Here is a 14,261-nt window from a genome sequence, read left to right as displayed (position 1 = left end):
TGGTCCATGCTATGAATTTCACTTAATCAAAAAATATGTATGAGCATGTACTACGTATCAGACATACTTTGTATAAAAATGAATAAGACAATTTTTTACTATACTCAAAGGATGTTTGCAGTCTAACAGAAGCAATTAAAGATAATTAACTACATTAGAAGACAATTACATTATAATATAATAAAGATGAAATAATGCATACTTTTAATAACATACAAATGCCTTAGCAGCCTTATAGGAGAGTAAGGAAAGATTTCACAAAAGGCGGTATGTGAACTGGGAGTTGAAGATTAAAAAGAAACTTGTCAGTCACAGAAGGGAAAGGTAAAGCCAGTCTTGAAAACCAAAATATGTTTAAGGTATTAAGATAGTTGGTTGGAATGTGAGTACATGGTAGTATGGCAGATAAAAAAAGGAGATAAAACTGGAAAGGGAGATCGAGTGAAACTGGAAAGGGTCCTGTATGTCATGGTAGGAAATATCAACTTAATTTTCTAAGGGAACTTGAAGGGAAACTACCTGTCATAGCATTTGGGCTAGAAGCTTCATACACATCACCTCACTGAATCTTCAAATTATCCTATGAGGGATAGTATTCCTAGCAAACAGATGAAAAGAATGAAGTTCAGAATGTACATTAACTTGGCCCAAGTCACACAGATAATAAGGGACAGAGCCAGGGTTGGGACATCTGACTCCAATGCAGAGCTCTTTCCATTATAACATAAACACAGAGACATTAGAATTGTTAAGCATCTGAAACTTGAGGATTTTTTAAATATTATTTTTGTGTTTTACCTTGTTTTATTTTAAGGAAGATAAAAATGGAAACAGCACAGCACAGTAGGTAACAGCTCTCTGATAAGGAGTCAGAATGACATTTAAATCCCTACTTGCTGGCGATGACACTTTGAACAAGTTACTTAACTTTTCTAAGCCTTGATTTTCTCATTTGCAATATGGGGATAATAAAAGTACCTACCTCATAGGTTTGTTGTGAGGATTAAATGAGATAATCCATGAAAAAGGGCGTGCACAAGGACTGGCACCTAGTAAGCACCCAATTAATGTTCCCTTAAGAAGAAAAACAGAGAGGGATTGGAGGGGGCAAGCCTGGCAGAGAGACCAATTAGAAGATTATAGCAACACTACAAAGGATAGAAGCCCTAAACATGGACAAAAGAAAAAAAAAATCAAACAGAAGAGGTATTTCTAAGAAAAAAATCGACATGCTAGAAAAAACACAAAAGAAAAGATCAACCAAAAAATTAATGTATATATAATGAAAAACAGTATTAAGTAAAAATAGGTATAAGATCAAGACATATACATCACACAAAAGAAAAGTTCTTACACGGTGTTGAAAAAATTAAAATGGTATATAAAAACAATGAAAAACACATCAGTGAACAATTCACACAAGAATACAAGAATTAATGAACAATTGTGTACAAAAATGTTCAACATTCTTCTTTATCTAAAAACAAAACAAAATAAAAAATACCATAAAGAAAAGGTAAAATTTTATTCCTAAAATCTTAAAATAATAGCACTCAATGCTGAAAAGGCTGCGGTGAAACCACTATACTTATACAGTGCTGCTGTTATTACAAACTGGCACACCTCTTTAGTAGGCAATTGAGCAGTATGCTTCCAAGAGCCGAAAACTGTTCTCATCTCGTGATACAAGAAATTAAAACTTTGGGACTAAGAAAAAAAGCCAAAAGACAAAAAAGGTTATTTGAACCAAGATGTTCTTTGCAATATTAATTTTTCATGTAAAACGACATTATAATTTTAAAACAGAGCACAACTACCCAGTGGAATATTAGAAAGCTGTTAAATAGAAAGACTGCAGCAACACTGAAAAATAATGTTCAGGTTAAGTTTAAAAAGTAGAACAGACAATTTTATCAGTGTTATTATTCAAACTACTCAAAATATCAGTATTTATAAACAATGTGTAGAGAAGATTCTGGAAAGAGAAATGTTTTTTGTTAGGATATTTTCCTTGTAATTCCTCACTGCTATGTTACTGTATGTACAACAAATAAATTTTAAACACATCAAAATTAGGAAATAAATGTTGAAGTCACATATAAAATTGTAGACAACAGGGTAGATAAGATATGCTCACATCAGATACCATGCAACGTAAAAAAAAAAATGGAAGTTTATCACGCATTACCAAAACTTCCCAAATCTAGAATAATTTTAACTTATACTAATCATCTCCTGTAGCAATACTAAGCATCAATATCTAATTTACTCATCCAGTCAAGTTTGATAGTTTCCCCTCTGTCTGCAAATGTAACTTCCAATTTACTACAAGTCATTAATAACTTACTAAAGATTTTATCAAGAAAAACAAAACCTTAGTCCTCACCAAGAAAGTCCTATGAGGTACATGATATTATTTTTCTTATTAACAGATAAGAAAATTGAGACCCAGAGAGGTTAAATGGTAGAGCTGGAAATCCAACCCAGTTTTCTTGACTCCAAAGCCAATGTTTTGAAACCACACTATTCGACTATTCTCAATTCAATCAGCTCTCATTTCCACAATTATAATTATCTTTTCACCCAATATTTCCTGTGATCCTACTATGAATCATTCGCTATTTTAGGGGCTGGAGATACAACAGTAAATCAAAAGTTTTTTAAACCCCTGTCTTTATGGAGCTTACATTCTAGGTCAATGGTTCTCAACTGGGGATGATTTTGCCCCCAGGGGACATATGACAATATAGAGGCATTTTTAATTGTCACAACTGGGGGAGGGGGAAGAATGTGCCACTGTCATCTAGTGGGTAAGTCCAGAGATGCTGTTGAACATCCTATGATGCACAGGAAAGCCACTCACAACAAAGAATTATCCGGTCCAAAATGTCAATAGTGCCAACCTGTTCTAGAGGGAAGATAAAAAGAAATAAAACATAGAATATGATATCTATACATTTATCTTACACCTAAGTACATTTCTTGAAAGCAGAAAATATGCTTTACTCTTCTTCATATCCCTATTAATACCAAAATTAGTACACTACCCACAGCAGGTACTCAATAAATGATGAACAAAATAGAAATAAGGTAGTCATTTTCTATATTACTACTGGTCATCGCATAATACATGAAGTCTCCTTATAGACGCAAAAGTGTTCAAACTCAACTTTGTCTCACCTTTGAAATCACATTCAGAAAGCATCAAATACACTACATCAGGATCCAGATCAGAAAACATCTCTGAGATACTGGTGAAGAGTTCTTCCTGATCAATTTTTGTCTCATACATGGAAGGAAGAGTAGTGGTTGGCTCCTCATGACTAGTAACACTGGATACAACTTCCTTAGAGTTTGCAGTCTTCCGAAAAGGATTTCCCCCAAGACTTTTCCTTCTCCTTGGCATTCTGACTTCCAAAACTAAAATGTTTCCCTTTTCTTATTAAGATGTTTGATATTTAAGTCATACCTCAAAGAAAACAGGGTTAAATATCTTGCACAATCCAGCAGTAAAAGGACCTAAAATAGAAAGCAAGTAGAAAAACTCAGACTATATAGTTATATTTCCGTGTCTAAAGTTGGAATGACATCTTTATTTAACTCTAAGAAAGTACCATCAACTCTGCCGGCAATAAAGCCAAAAAGCAATCAATTTCCCTCTCTTCAAAATATTCAAGTTTTGCCAGGATTGAACATGTTAAAAATTAAGATATTAGCAAATGTAATATATTTTCAGAACAGTGAATACTCTCTGTTTTAAAATAATTATTTCATTTTTAAAAAACAAAACAGTATTCATAATGAGAATGCCTACTGAACACTTATTTGCATGTCTAATAGGCATCATAAACTTAACATGTCCAAAACTGAGCTCCTGATCACCTCCCCCAAACCTGCTCTTCCCAGTCTTTCGCATTTCAAATAATGCAACTCTATCCTTCCAACTGCTCAGGTAAAATACTTTAGAATAATTCTTGACTCTCTCTCATCCCACATCCAACTGGTAAGCCAATTTTGTCAATGCAACCCTCAAAAGGTATGCAGAATATAAACATTCTTCACCATCTCCACTGCTGACTCAGCCTCTTGCCTGGATTGCTGTAAAATCTCCTAGCCAATCTCCCTGCTTCCACCCTTCCCCCTTCAGTCTATTTAGCACAACAACTGGAATGACTCAGTTAAGCCACAGGTCAGATCATGCCTCTCTCCTGCTAAACCATCCACTACCCTCCCATCTCACTCAGGGTAAAAGATCCCTTAAAATGGCCTGTAACCCAGACACTTCTACTTTGGTGCTGTCATCCCTGATCTCCTTTCCCTTGCTTATGTCACTCCAGCCATACTTTGCCTCCTTGTTCTTCAAACACACCAGACATGTTCCCATCTCAGGACCTTTTATATTTGGTCCCTTCTACCTAGACTACTATTCTCCCAGGTAACTATAAGATTGATTTCCCTCACCACTTTCCTATCATTACTCAACTGTCATCTTCTCAGGGAGTCAGTCTCTCAAAATTATCCCTCCTTCCTCATTTGAACTTTCTCCATAAAACATCTTCTAACATTGTATATGTTTTATCCATTTTATTTATTTATTGTATTTACTACCCATATTCCAGTAAAGCGTAAGCTCCCCAAGGGCAGGGACTCATAGATCTGGAGAACTCTGACTTCCTCCACTTGGATCTACCTAATAAACAATTCAAACATAACATATCCAAAACCAAATTTTTTTTCCAAAACCTGCTCTAAACATTTGGTCTGGCTACTGTCATCTTTCACCTGAATTCCTGTCTCCTAAATGGTCTCCCTGCTTCCACTTCTTGTCCCCTACAATCTATTTTCAACACACCGGCCACAATGGTTTTTATACAACTTAAGTCGAGTGAATCAGAATCTTCAAATGGTTCTCCATGTCACTCAGAGTAAAAGTTAAAGTTCTTACTATGGCCCACCTCCCTGCTGGCCTTTAATACACTTTTCCCCAAGATATTTGTATTGCTAACTCTCTCACTTCTTGAAATCTTTGCTCTAGTGTCACATTCAATGATTTTTTTTCCTTGATTACCCAATTTAAAATCATATCTCCCACTTTCTCCCAATCTCCCTTTCCTGCTAATCATCCATTGCCCTTAACACCATCTAACATACTACAAAATTTACCTTCTAATTAAATTTATTGTATCATAGTTCTCTCCATCTTCCAGAACTGCAATGTCAATATGGCAGCAACCAGCCACATGTGCCTATTTAAATTAATTAAAATTAAATAAAATTACATTTTTATGTATTAATATCAAATAAAGCAGAATTTGGAGCAAAAATAAAAAATCACCAGAAGACAGAGAAGAACATTATACAATCATAAAGGATCAGTCTACCAAAAAAAACACAGCAACCTTAAATGTGTATGCATCAAACAACAGAGCCACTAAACAAGTGAAGCAAAAACTGACAGAACTGAAAAGAGAAATAGACAAGTCCACAATTATACTTAAAGACTTTAATGCCCCTCTTTCAACAATTGATAGAATAAATAGACAGAAGATCAGCAAGGATGCAGAACAACAATACCATCAATTTTTCAATACCATCAAACAAAATTTATAGAACACTCCAATAACAGCAGAATACATACTCTTTTCAAGTGCCCACAGAACTTATAACAAAATAGACCATATCCTGGACTATAAAACAAACCTCAACAAACTTAAAAGAACAACAAAGTATGTTCTCTGACCACAAAGGAATCAAACCAGAAATCAGTAACAAAAAGGTAATAGGAAAATCCCCAAACACTGGGAACATAAGCAATATACTAAATAATCCATGGGTCAAAGAGGATGTCTCAAGGAAAATTTTTATATACACTGAAATAAATGAAAATAAAAACATACCATATCAAAATGTGTAGGACACAGCTAAAGCAGCAATGGCAGAAATGTATAGCACATTTTTACTAAATGCATAGATTAGAAAAGAAGAAAAGTCTCAAATCAATAACCTAAGCCCCCACCACAAGAATTAGAAAAAGAAGAGCAAAATAAACTCAAAGCCAGTAGAAGGTAGGGAATAATAGAGATCAGAGCAGAAATTAATAAAACTAAAAAAAGAAAAATAGAGAAAAAGCAATGAAACAAATTGATGGTTCTTTGAAAACATCAATAAACTTGGTAAACCTCTAGCAAGACTGACAAAGAAAAGAGAGACAAGGCACAAATTACCAGTATCAGGAATGAAAAAAATGGACATCACTACAGATCCTGCAGACACCAAAAGACTAAGGGACTACTATGAACAATTATACATGCAAAAGTTTGACATCTTATATAAAATGGACTAATTTCTCAAAAACCACAAATTACCACAACTCCTCCAACAGGAAGTAGATAAAGCCCTATGATTTCTAGTGAAATTTAATTCATAATTTTAAAACTCCCAAAAAAGAAACTCCAGGCCTAAATGCCTTCAATGGAGAATTCTACCAAATATTTTTAAGAATAATTAACTAACTCTATATAATCTCTTCCAAAAACAGAAGAGGGGGCACTTCCTAACTCATTTTATGAAGCTAGTATTGTCATCCTTATACCAAAATCAAACAAAGCCAGTATAAAAAAAAAAACAAAAATAATTACAAACCAATATCCTTCATGAATACAGACATAAAAATCCTTAACATAACTAGTCATGAACTTTCTAGAGTTTTTATATAAAATAATTGGCTCTGTAGAAAAAAAAACTTAACAAAATATTGGCAAATAGAATTTAGCAATTTATTAAAAAAGAACTATACATCATGGTTAAGTGAGGTTTATTCCAGGGATACAAGGCTGGTTCAATATTCAAAAATCAGTATAATCCACCACATTAACAGGCTAGTGAAGAAAAATCACAATCATATTAATGAACGAAGAAAAAAATCTGACAGAATTCAACACCTATTCCTGATTAAAAACTGCCAGAAAAATAGGAATATAAGAGAACTTCCTCAACTTCATTAAGAGCACCTACAGATAACATTTTATTTAACAGTAAAATACTATACACTTTCCTCCTAAGATTGGGAACAAAGCAAGGATCTCCACTCTTACCATTCTTATTGAACAATGTTGGAAGCTCTAGCCCGTGAAGTAAGGCAAGATAAGGAAATAAAAGACATACACGTTCAAAAGGAAAAAATAAAACTGCCCCTATTTTTAGATGACATAGTTTTCTATGTGGAAAATCCTGAGGAATCAAGAAAACCTTCAACATGTAAGTGAGTTCAGCAAAGTGCAGGATACAAGATAAACACATAAAATCAACTATATTTAAATATTCCACAATGAATACGTGAACACTGTAACTAAAAATACAATATGATTCATAAATGCTAAAAAAATCAAATATTCTGGTATAAATCTAGCAAAACATATACAGGACTTGCATGCTGAAAATACAAAATAGGGATGAAAGAAATAAAAGATGTAAATGAATAGAAAGATAGCATATTTATGGATTGTAAGACTCAACATAGTAAAGATGTCAGTTTTTCCCCAAATTGATATACAGGTTTAACGCAGTTCCTATCAAAACCCCAGCAAGACTTTTTGTGGATATGGACAAGATTATTCTTAAATTACATGGAAGGACAGAGGTACTAGAATAGCTAAAACAATTTGAAAGAAAACAGAGTGAGAGTCCTCAGTCAACTCAATTTTAAGTCTTGTTATAAAACCAGTTATCAAAAATGTATGGTGTCAGTGGAGGGACAGACATATAGATCTGACAACAGATTATAGATTTGGAAACAGAAGAGAGAACCCAGAAACAGACTAATATAAATATGTCCAACTGACTTTTGACAGAAGTACAAAAGCAATTCAATGGAGAAAAGATAGCCTTTCAACAAATGGAACTAGAGTAAGTATACAACCACAGATAAAAAAAATAAACCTCGACCTAAGTCTCACATTTTATTTAAAAAAAAAAAAAAAAAAAAAAAAAACCTCGAAATGGATCAAGGATTTAAAATCCATAAAACTATAAAACTTTAAGAAAAAAAAGGAAAAAAATCTTCAGGATCTAGGGCTAGGCAAAAATACCAAAAGTGTGACCTATAAAAGGAAAAATGGATGAACTGTACTTCATTAAAATTTAAAACTTTTGCTCTGTGAAGGACCTTACTAAAAAGATAAAAAGACAAGCTACAGAGAAAATATTCACATACCACGTGTCTGACAAAGGACTACTATCTTAAAATGTGTATTAAAATTTTTATCAAAATGCAACAGCAAAAACAAAACCAAATAATTAGAAAATTGGGGGGGGGGGCAGAAAAAAAAAAAAAAAACACCAAAAGGATATACAGATGACAAACAGGCACACCAAAGATATCCAACATCACTGGCCATTAAGCAAGTGCAATTTAAAACTACAATGAGATATTACTTACATATCTACCAAGTTGGCTAACATAAAAAATAATGACAACACCAAATCACTGCAAGGATGCAGAGAAACTGGATGGCTCATATGCTGCTGATGAGAATGTAAAATGACAAAGCCACTTTGGACAACAGTTTAGCAGTTTCTTAAACTAAACCTCCAACTACCACACAATTAAGCAATTGCACTTCTGTGCATCTATGCCTGCGAAATGGAAAATTATGTTCACCCAAAAACCTGTACACAAATGTTTGTAGCAGCTTTATTCATTATAAGCAAAAACCAGAAAACAACTCAGATGTCCTTCAATGGGTAAATGGCTAAACTATGATACTTTAATTCCATGAAATATTAGTCAGCAACAGAAACAAACATACTACTGAAACACAAGACCTCAATTAATTCCAGAGAATTATGCTGAGTGAAAAAAAATCAGTCCCAAAAGGCTATATATTGAATGATCCCCATTTATTTAACATTCTTGAAATGACAAAGGTATAGAAATAAAGAACAGATTATTGGTTGCCAAAGATTAAGCAGAGGGTATGAATGGGGAGCAGTGGGTATGGCTGTAAAAGGGTAACTTGAGGAATTCTCATAGTGATGGAAATGTTCTGTATCTTGACTGTATCAACATCAATATCCTGGTTGAGATGCCATACAACAGTTTTGCAAACATGCTTCTTTCACTGGGGGAAATGGATGAAGAGCACAGGTGATTTCTCTGTATTATTTATTACAACTGCATGTGAATCTACAATCTGAGAAAGTTTGCTTTTGAAAAAAAGCATATAAAATTAAAAATTCAGTTCCTCAGTCACACTAGTGACATTTCAAGTGCTCAATAGCTACATGTGGCTAATGACTATCATATTGCAAAACAGCAAACTTTTCCATAAATACAGTAAATTCTATTCGACAGCACTGTTTTAGAATATAAGTTCCATGGGGCAAGTGAATATCCCATTTTAGGAAAATAAGTTATTTTTATAAAAAAAAAGTACAAATTGGAGGTCACAAAGAAAAAGAAGTACTAACACATCTGGCCACATTTGCATGAATGTAAAATACCTGTCTATCAAAAAAAAAAATTAGGGGAAAATATGTATAACATATGGCAACTGTTTCCAATTTCTCTCCTTCCATTCTTTCTCAAGCAGGATTTTGCCCCCAATACTTCTACCACTACACTAAAATTGCTCTTATCTAAATCATCACTGATCTTCATGTCAAAAATGAAAGTCAAAGATGAAAGGTCTAATCCACTGGGAAAACAGCAATTCTAAGTTTGTATTCAACTAATAAAACGTTTGTCTCTGTAACTATTAGAACAAGGAGGGCCCCACCCCCTCACCCCCACCCCTACAACACACACAAAGGAGGAGGAGGAGAAAGGAGAGAAAAAAACAGTAAGGACATAGATTTGAGCCACACAGTAAGTATAACTTGACTTATATCTATACAACACTGGACAAACAACCTCAGAAAACACTTTATTTTCAAGTACACATGGAATTATGCTAGAAACCAATAGCAAAAATACAATTAGAAATACAATTATTTGAAAATTAAGAAATATATTTCTACATCAAATAAGAATTCATTGTGTTAAATATTAATAACTTTTAAAATTATTAATATTAACTAGAAAATATTTTTAACCAAATAAAAATTATATATATCCCAACTTGTGAGATACAACTAAAGTCATGCATAGAAGAAGAGCATACAAATTCATATATTAGAAAAAAAGAAAGACTAAAAAATTAATGATGTAAGCATCCAACAAATAGGTGGGGAAAAAACAGCAAATCAAACTCAAAGAAACTAGAAAGAAAGAAATAATAAAGAGCAAAAAGAAACAGAAAACAGCTACACATTAGGGAGGATTAACAAAGTCAAAAGACAGCTCTTTGGGGGAAAAAAAAAAAAACCTGTTTTTAAAAAAAGCACTATTAAGAATGATAAGTCCCAGGCAAGCGTGGTCAAAAAAAAAGAGAAAAGGCACAAATAACCAGTATCAGAGATAAAAAGGGAGACATCACTGTCAAGCCCACAGACATTAAAAAAAAAAAAATGAAGACATCATAAATAATTTTACTCCCATAAATTTTAAACTTAAATGAAATGCATATTATTTTTTTAAAAATAAGCATACCATGCCTGATATAAGAAAAAAAAAGATCTGATAGTTCTATATCTACTAACAAGTGAAATCTGTAACTTAAAACCTTCCCACAAAGAAAACCCTAGGCCTAAATGGCTTCATCAATAAATTTCACTAAATAATCTCTAATACCAATCTTATACAAACTCTTCCAGAGACTAGAAAAACAAGAAACACTTCCAACTCATTTTATGAGGCCACCATAACCCTGATAATGAAACTTTGCAAGGGTATTAAAAGAAAGAAAAATTACAGGCCTATTTTATTCATGAAAATAGATGCAAAATTCCTAAACAAAATATTAAAGTAGTAATACAGAAATTATGTGAATGATATGTTACATAAAATGTAAAAATTATATTAGTGATTGATAAAAACAATGCATCACAACTTGAATTTTTATTAATATAAAGTTGTTAACAATATTTGAAAGTCAACCAATGCAATTCCTGATGTTAACAAAATAAAGAAGTCACAAAATCAACTCAATATATGTAGCGAAACCAACTCATCATCCACTCATAATAAAAAAAACTGCACAAACTAGAAATAGAAAGGAACTGATAAAGGCATTTACCAAGAAAACACACACACACACACCCCTCATACTTAATTGTTAAATATGGAAAGCATTCCATCTACAATCAGAAATGAGACAAGAATGACGGCTATCACCACTTCTATTCTACACTGCTACATTGTACCAGAGGGCATGGCCAGCACATTAAGACTTAAAAGGAAATAAAAATTCTAAGAACTGGAAAGGAAGAAATAGAACCATTGCTACTCACAGACAATACAATCAAGTGTATATGAAATCCAAAAGAATCTACAGATTATCTGTTGGATTACCCAGATAATTTAGCAAGGTTGCTGGATTGTAATTGTATATCTCTCTAATACCAACACTGAGAAAATAAAATTAAATCTAATGGCGTAGACCTATTAGCGGGATTTACACAGCTGATAAATCCTTCCACCAAAGACCACCCTAACATTAACTTTTTCTCAGAACAGTGCCACTCTCAGGATTTCCTCATCACTGAACTTGGAAACAGCGGAGTGCTCCCAGCTTACCCACTCCTTTGGTGATCTCTCCATCTCATGGCTTTAAACGCTAACAAAATGCTAATTTACATCTCCAAACTATACCTCTTCCCTGACTCCAAACCCACATCAAACTACCCACAAGTATCCCCACTTTGTGTAACTAATAGACATCTCAAACCAAACATGTCTAAAAGTGATCTTCTGATCCTCCACCACAGATCTGCCCTAACTACAGTCCTGGCAACAGAAATTTTCAGTTGCTGAGGCCAAGAAAACTGAAATGTTTTTGCCTCCTCTTTCCCTCCCATCTCATGTCTGATCATTCAGCAAATCTTGCCAGTTCTAAATTCAAAATAAATTCAGATCATATGGTAACTCTATGTTTAACCTTCTGAGGAACTACCAGACTGTATTCCAAAGTGGCTACACCATTTTCAGTATCTACCAGTGTTGTATGGGGATTCTCATTTCTCTAGGTCCTCACCAACACCTGTTGTTGTCTTCTTGACTATGACCATCCTAACGGTATCTCACTGTGATTTGAACTTGCATTTTCCTAATGACTAATGTTGCTGACTGTCACATACATGCTTGTTGGCATTTGTGTATCTTCTTTGAAGAAATGTCTATTCAGATTCTTTGTCCATTTTTAAATATAAGGGTTACTTGTCTGTATTATTGAGCTGTAAGAGCTTTATATTTTCTGAATACAAGTCCTTTAATCAAATATAAAATATTTTCTCCCAGTCTGTGGGCTGTCTTTCCACTTTCTTGATGGTGTCCTTTGAAGTACATATTTTTATCTTGATGAATTTACCTATTTTTCTCTTTTGTCATTTACACTCTTGGTGTTCTATCTAAGAAACCACTGCCCAAACCAAGTTCAAAAAGATACATATCTTTGTTTTCTTCTAAGAGTTTAATAGTTTTCATTCTTACATTTAATTCTTTTGCATGTGGAATATCCAGTTGCCCCAGTACCATTTGTTGAAAAGACTATTCGTTCTTCATTGAATGGTCTTGGTACCACTTGAAAAATCAACTGACCGTAAGTATAAGGGTTTACTGCTTGACTCTCAATTCTATTTCATTGATCTACATGTCTACGCTTATGCAAGTAGAACACTGTCTTGATTACTGTGCTTTGCCATTAGTTTTAAAATTAGGAAATGCTGAGTCTTCCAACTTTGCTCTTCTTTTCCAAGACATTCAGGACCCCCTGCATTTCCATGTGAAATTCAGAATCAGCTTGTGAACTGCTGCAAAGTCAGATGGAATGTTGACAGGGACCACGCTGAATCAACAGATCATAAGTCAAATCTAGGCACTCCTTTACTTTAAAACCTTCAATAGCTCGTACCTCACGCAGAGCAAAAGCCCAAGTTCTTAAAATGGCCTAGTTACAGTCCTAAATAGTCTGGTTCCCTAATAACTCTCAAAGCATTTCTTGCTACTCTCCCTCTTGCTCTTTCTTAAACTCATCCAGTATTTTCTAACTTCACTGCTGTTACACTTGATTCATAGCCTGAAATGTACTTCCCCTCTCAGATATCCACCTGACTTACTCCTTACAAGACATTACTCATGGCACCTTTATGAGGCTTTCCCTAGCCACCCAATGCAAAACTGTACACACACAAGAGTTCTCTCCATCTCCTCTTTATTATTTTCTTGCTCCAAAGCAATTATTACTCTATAATTTAGACGTTTATTTTGTTTAATGTCTGTATACTCTGACACTAGAAAGTAAAACTCTTTGAAAACAAATGTTTTTTTGTCAATTCTGTTCACTCCTACATTGCCATCACTAAACAGTAATAAGTACCAAAATTAAATACCAGTACTAAAACAATGTCTAGCACATGTAAGCATTCAATCAATTCTTGCTGGATAAAGGAAGGATTAAGGCAGGGGAAAAGAAGCAAAAAGAATGGGAAAGCAGTAAGTACAAGATTCTAAGAAGAAACAAATACTCAATAAACATTAAAAAGTTTAACCCCATTACTAAAACTACATTAAAAGATAAAATAAGATGGAATTAAAATATTGTTATAGTGCCTATTAAATAAAAAGTAATTTTTAAAATAATAATAGTGTTGACAAGGCTATAGTAAAATAAAAATTATCAATACATTGTGATGAGTATAAACTGGTATAACCTTTCTGAAAAGCAAAATGGCACTATGTATCAAGAAATTTTAGGTTCTGTATATTCACTGACCTAATGATTCCACTTCCAGAAATTCATCATAAAAAAAAAAATCACAGATTTATATAAGAATTTATAAAGAGATGTTGAAAATACCAGAACTTTTTACAAAGGAAAACTGAAAAACAACTAAATATCTGGTGAGAAGGGAATGATAAAGTAATTTCTGGTGATAGTATAATGTATTAAATACTTAACATATTCCAGCTAGAATGTTAAGACCATAATTTTACTTAATTCTTAAAACAGTAAGTAATATTATGCCTATTTTGCAAATAAGAAAACTAAGGACTAGAAAAAGTAAGTATCAGGCTTAAGGCTTTTAAACAGCAAAACTAAGATCTGAACCCAGGTTTGTTAGACCACACTAAATACAATATCCTTGTAGATTCATAAGACAGAATT

General features: G+C 33.4%; 1 protein-coding gene across 17 annotated transcripts in view; it reads right to left on the bottom strand.

Annotated features, from left to right (window-relative positions):
- Positions 1-14,261, bottom strand: part of N4BP2 (NEDD4 binding protein 2) — a 67,155-nt gene that overhangs the window by 39,691 nt on the left and 13,203 nt on the right. For 8 of the 17 annotated variants that reach the window (XM_032496221.1, XM_032496145.1, XM_032496160.1 and 5 more), the window contains 2 exons: positions 5,164-5,246; positions 3,181-3,519 (listed from right to left, as the gene is read on the bottom strand). The exons of 2 other annotated variants lie outside the window; for them this stretch is intronic. In XM_032496221.1, the coding sequence (XP_032352112.1) occupies positions 3,181-3,406 (226 nt within the window). In that variant the 5' untranslated portion in view covers positions 3,407-3,519; positions 5,164-5,246. Of the gene's footprint in view, positions 1-519; positions 599-982; positions 1,075-3,180; positions 3,520-5,163; positions 5,247-14,261 lie in introns of those variants that run through there. 7 more of the 17 variants (XM_032496151.1, XM_032496166.1, XM_032496163.1 and 4 more) reach the window with 5 other exon arrangements.

The sequence above is a fragment of the Camelus ferus genome, chromosome 2, assembly GCF_009834535.1.
Source record: "Camelus ferus isolate YT-003-E chromosome 2, BCGSAC_Cfer_1.0, whole genome shotgun sequence".
Taxonomy (NCBI): domain Eukaryota; kingdom Metazoa; phylum Chordata; class Mammalia; order Artiodactyla; family Camelidae; genus Camelus; species Camelus ferus.
This window is presented reverse-complemented; position numbering and strand designations above follow the sequence as displayed.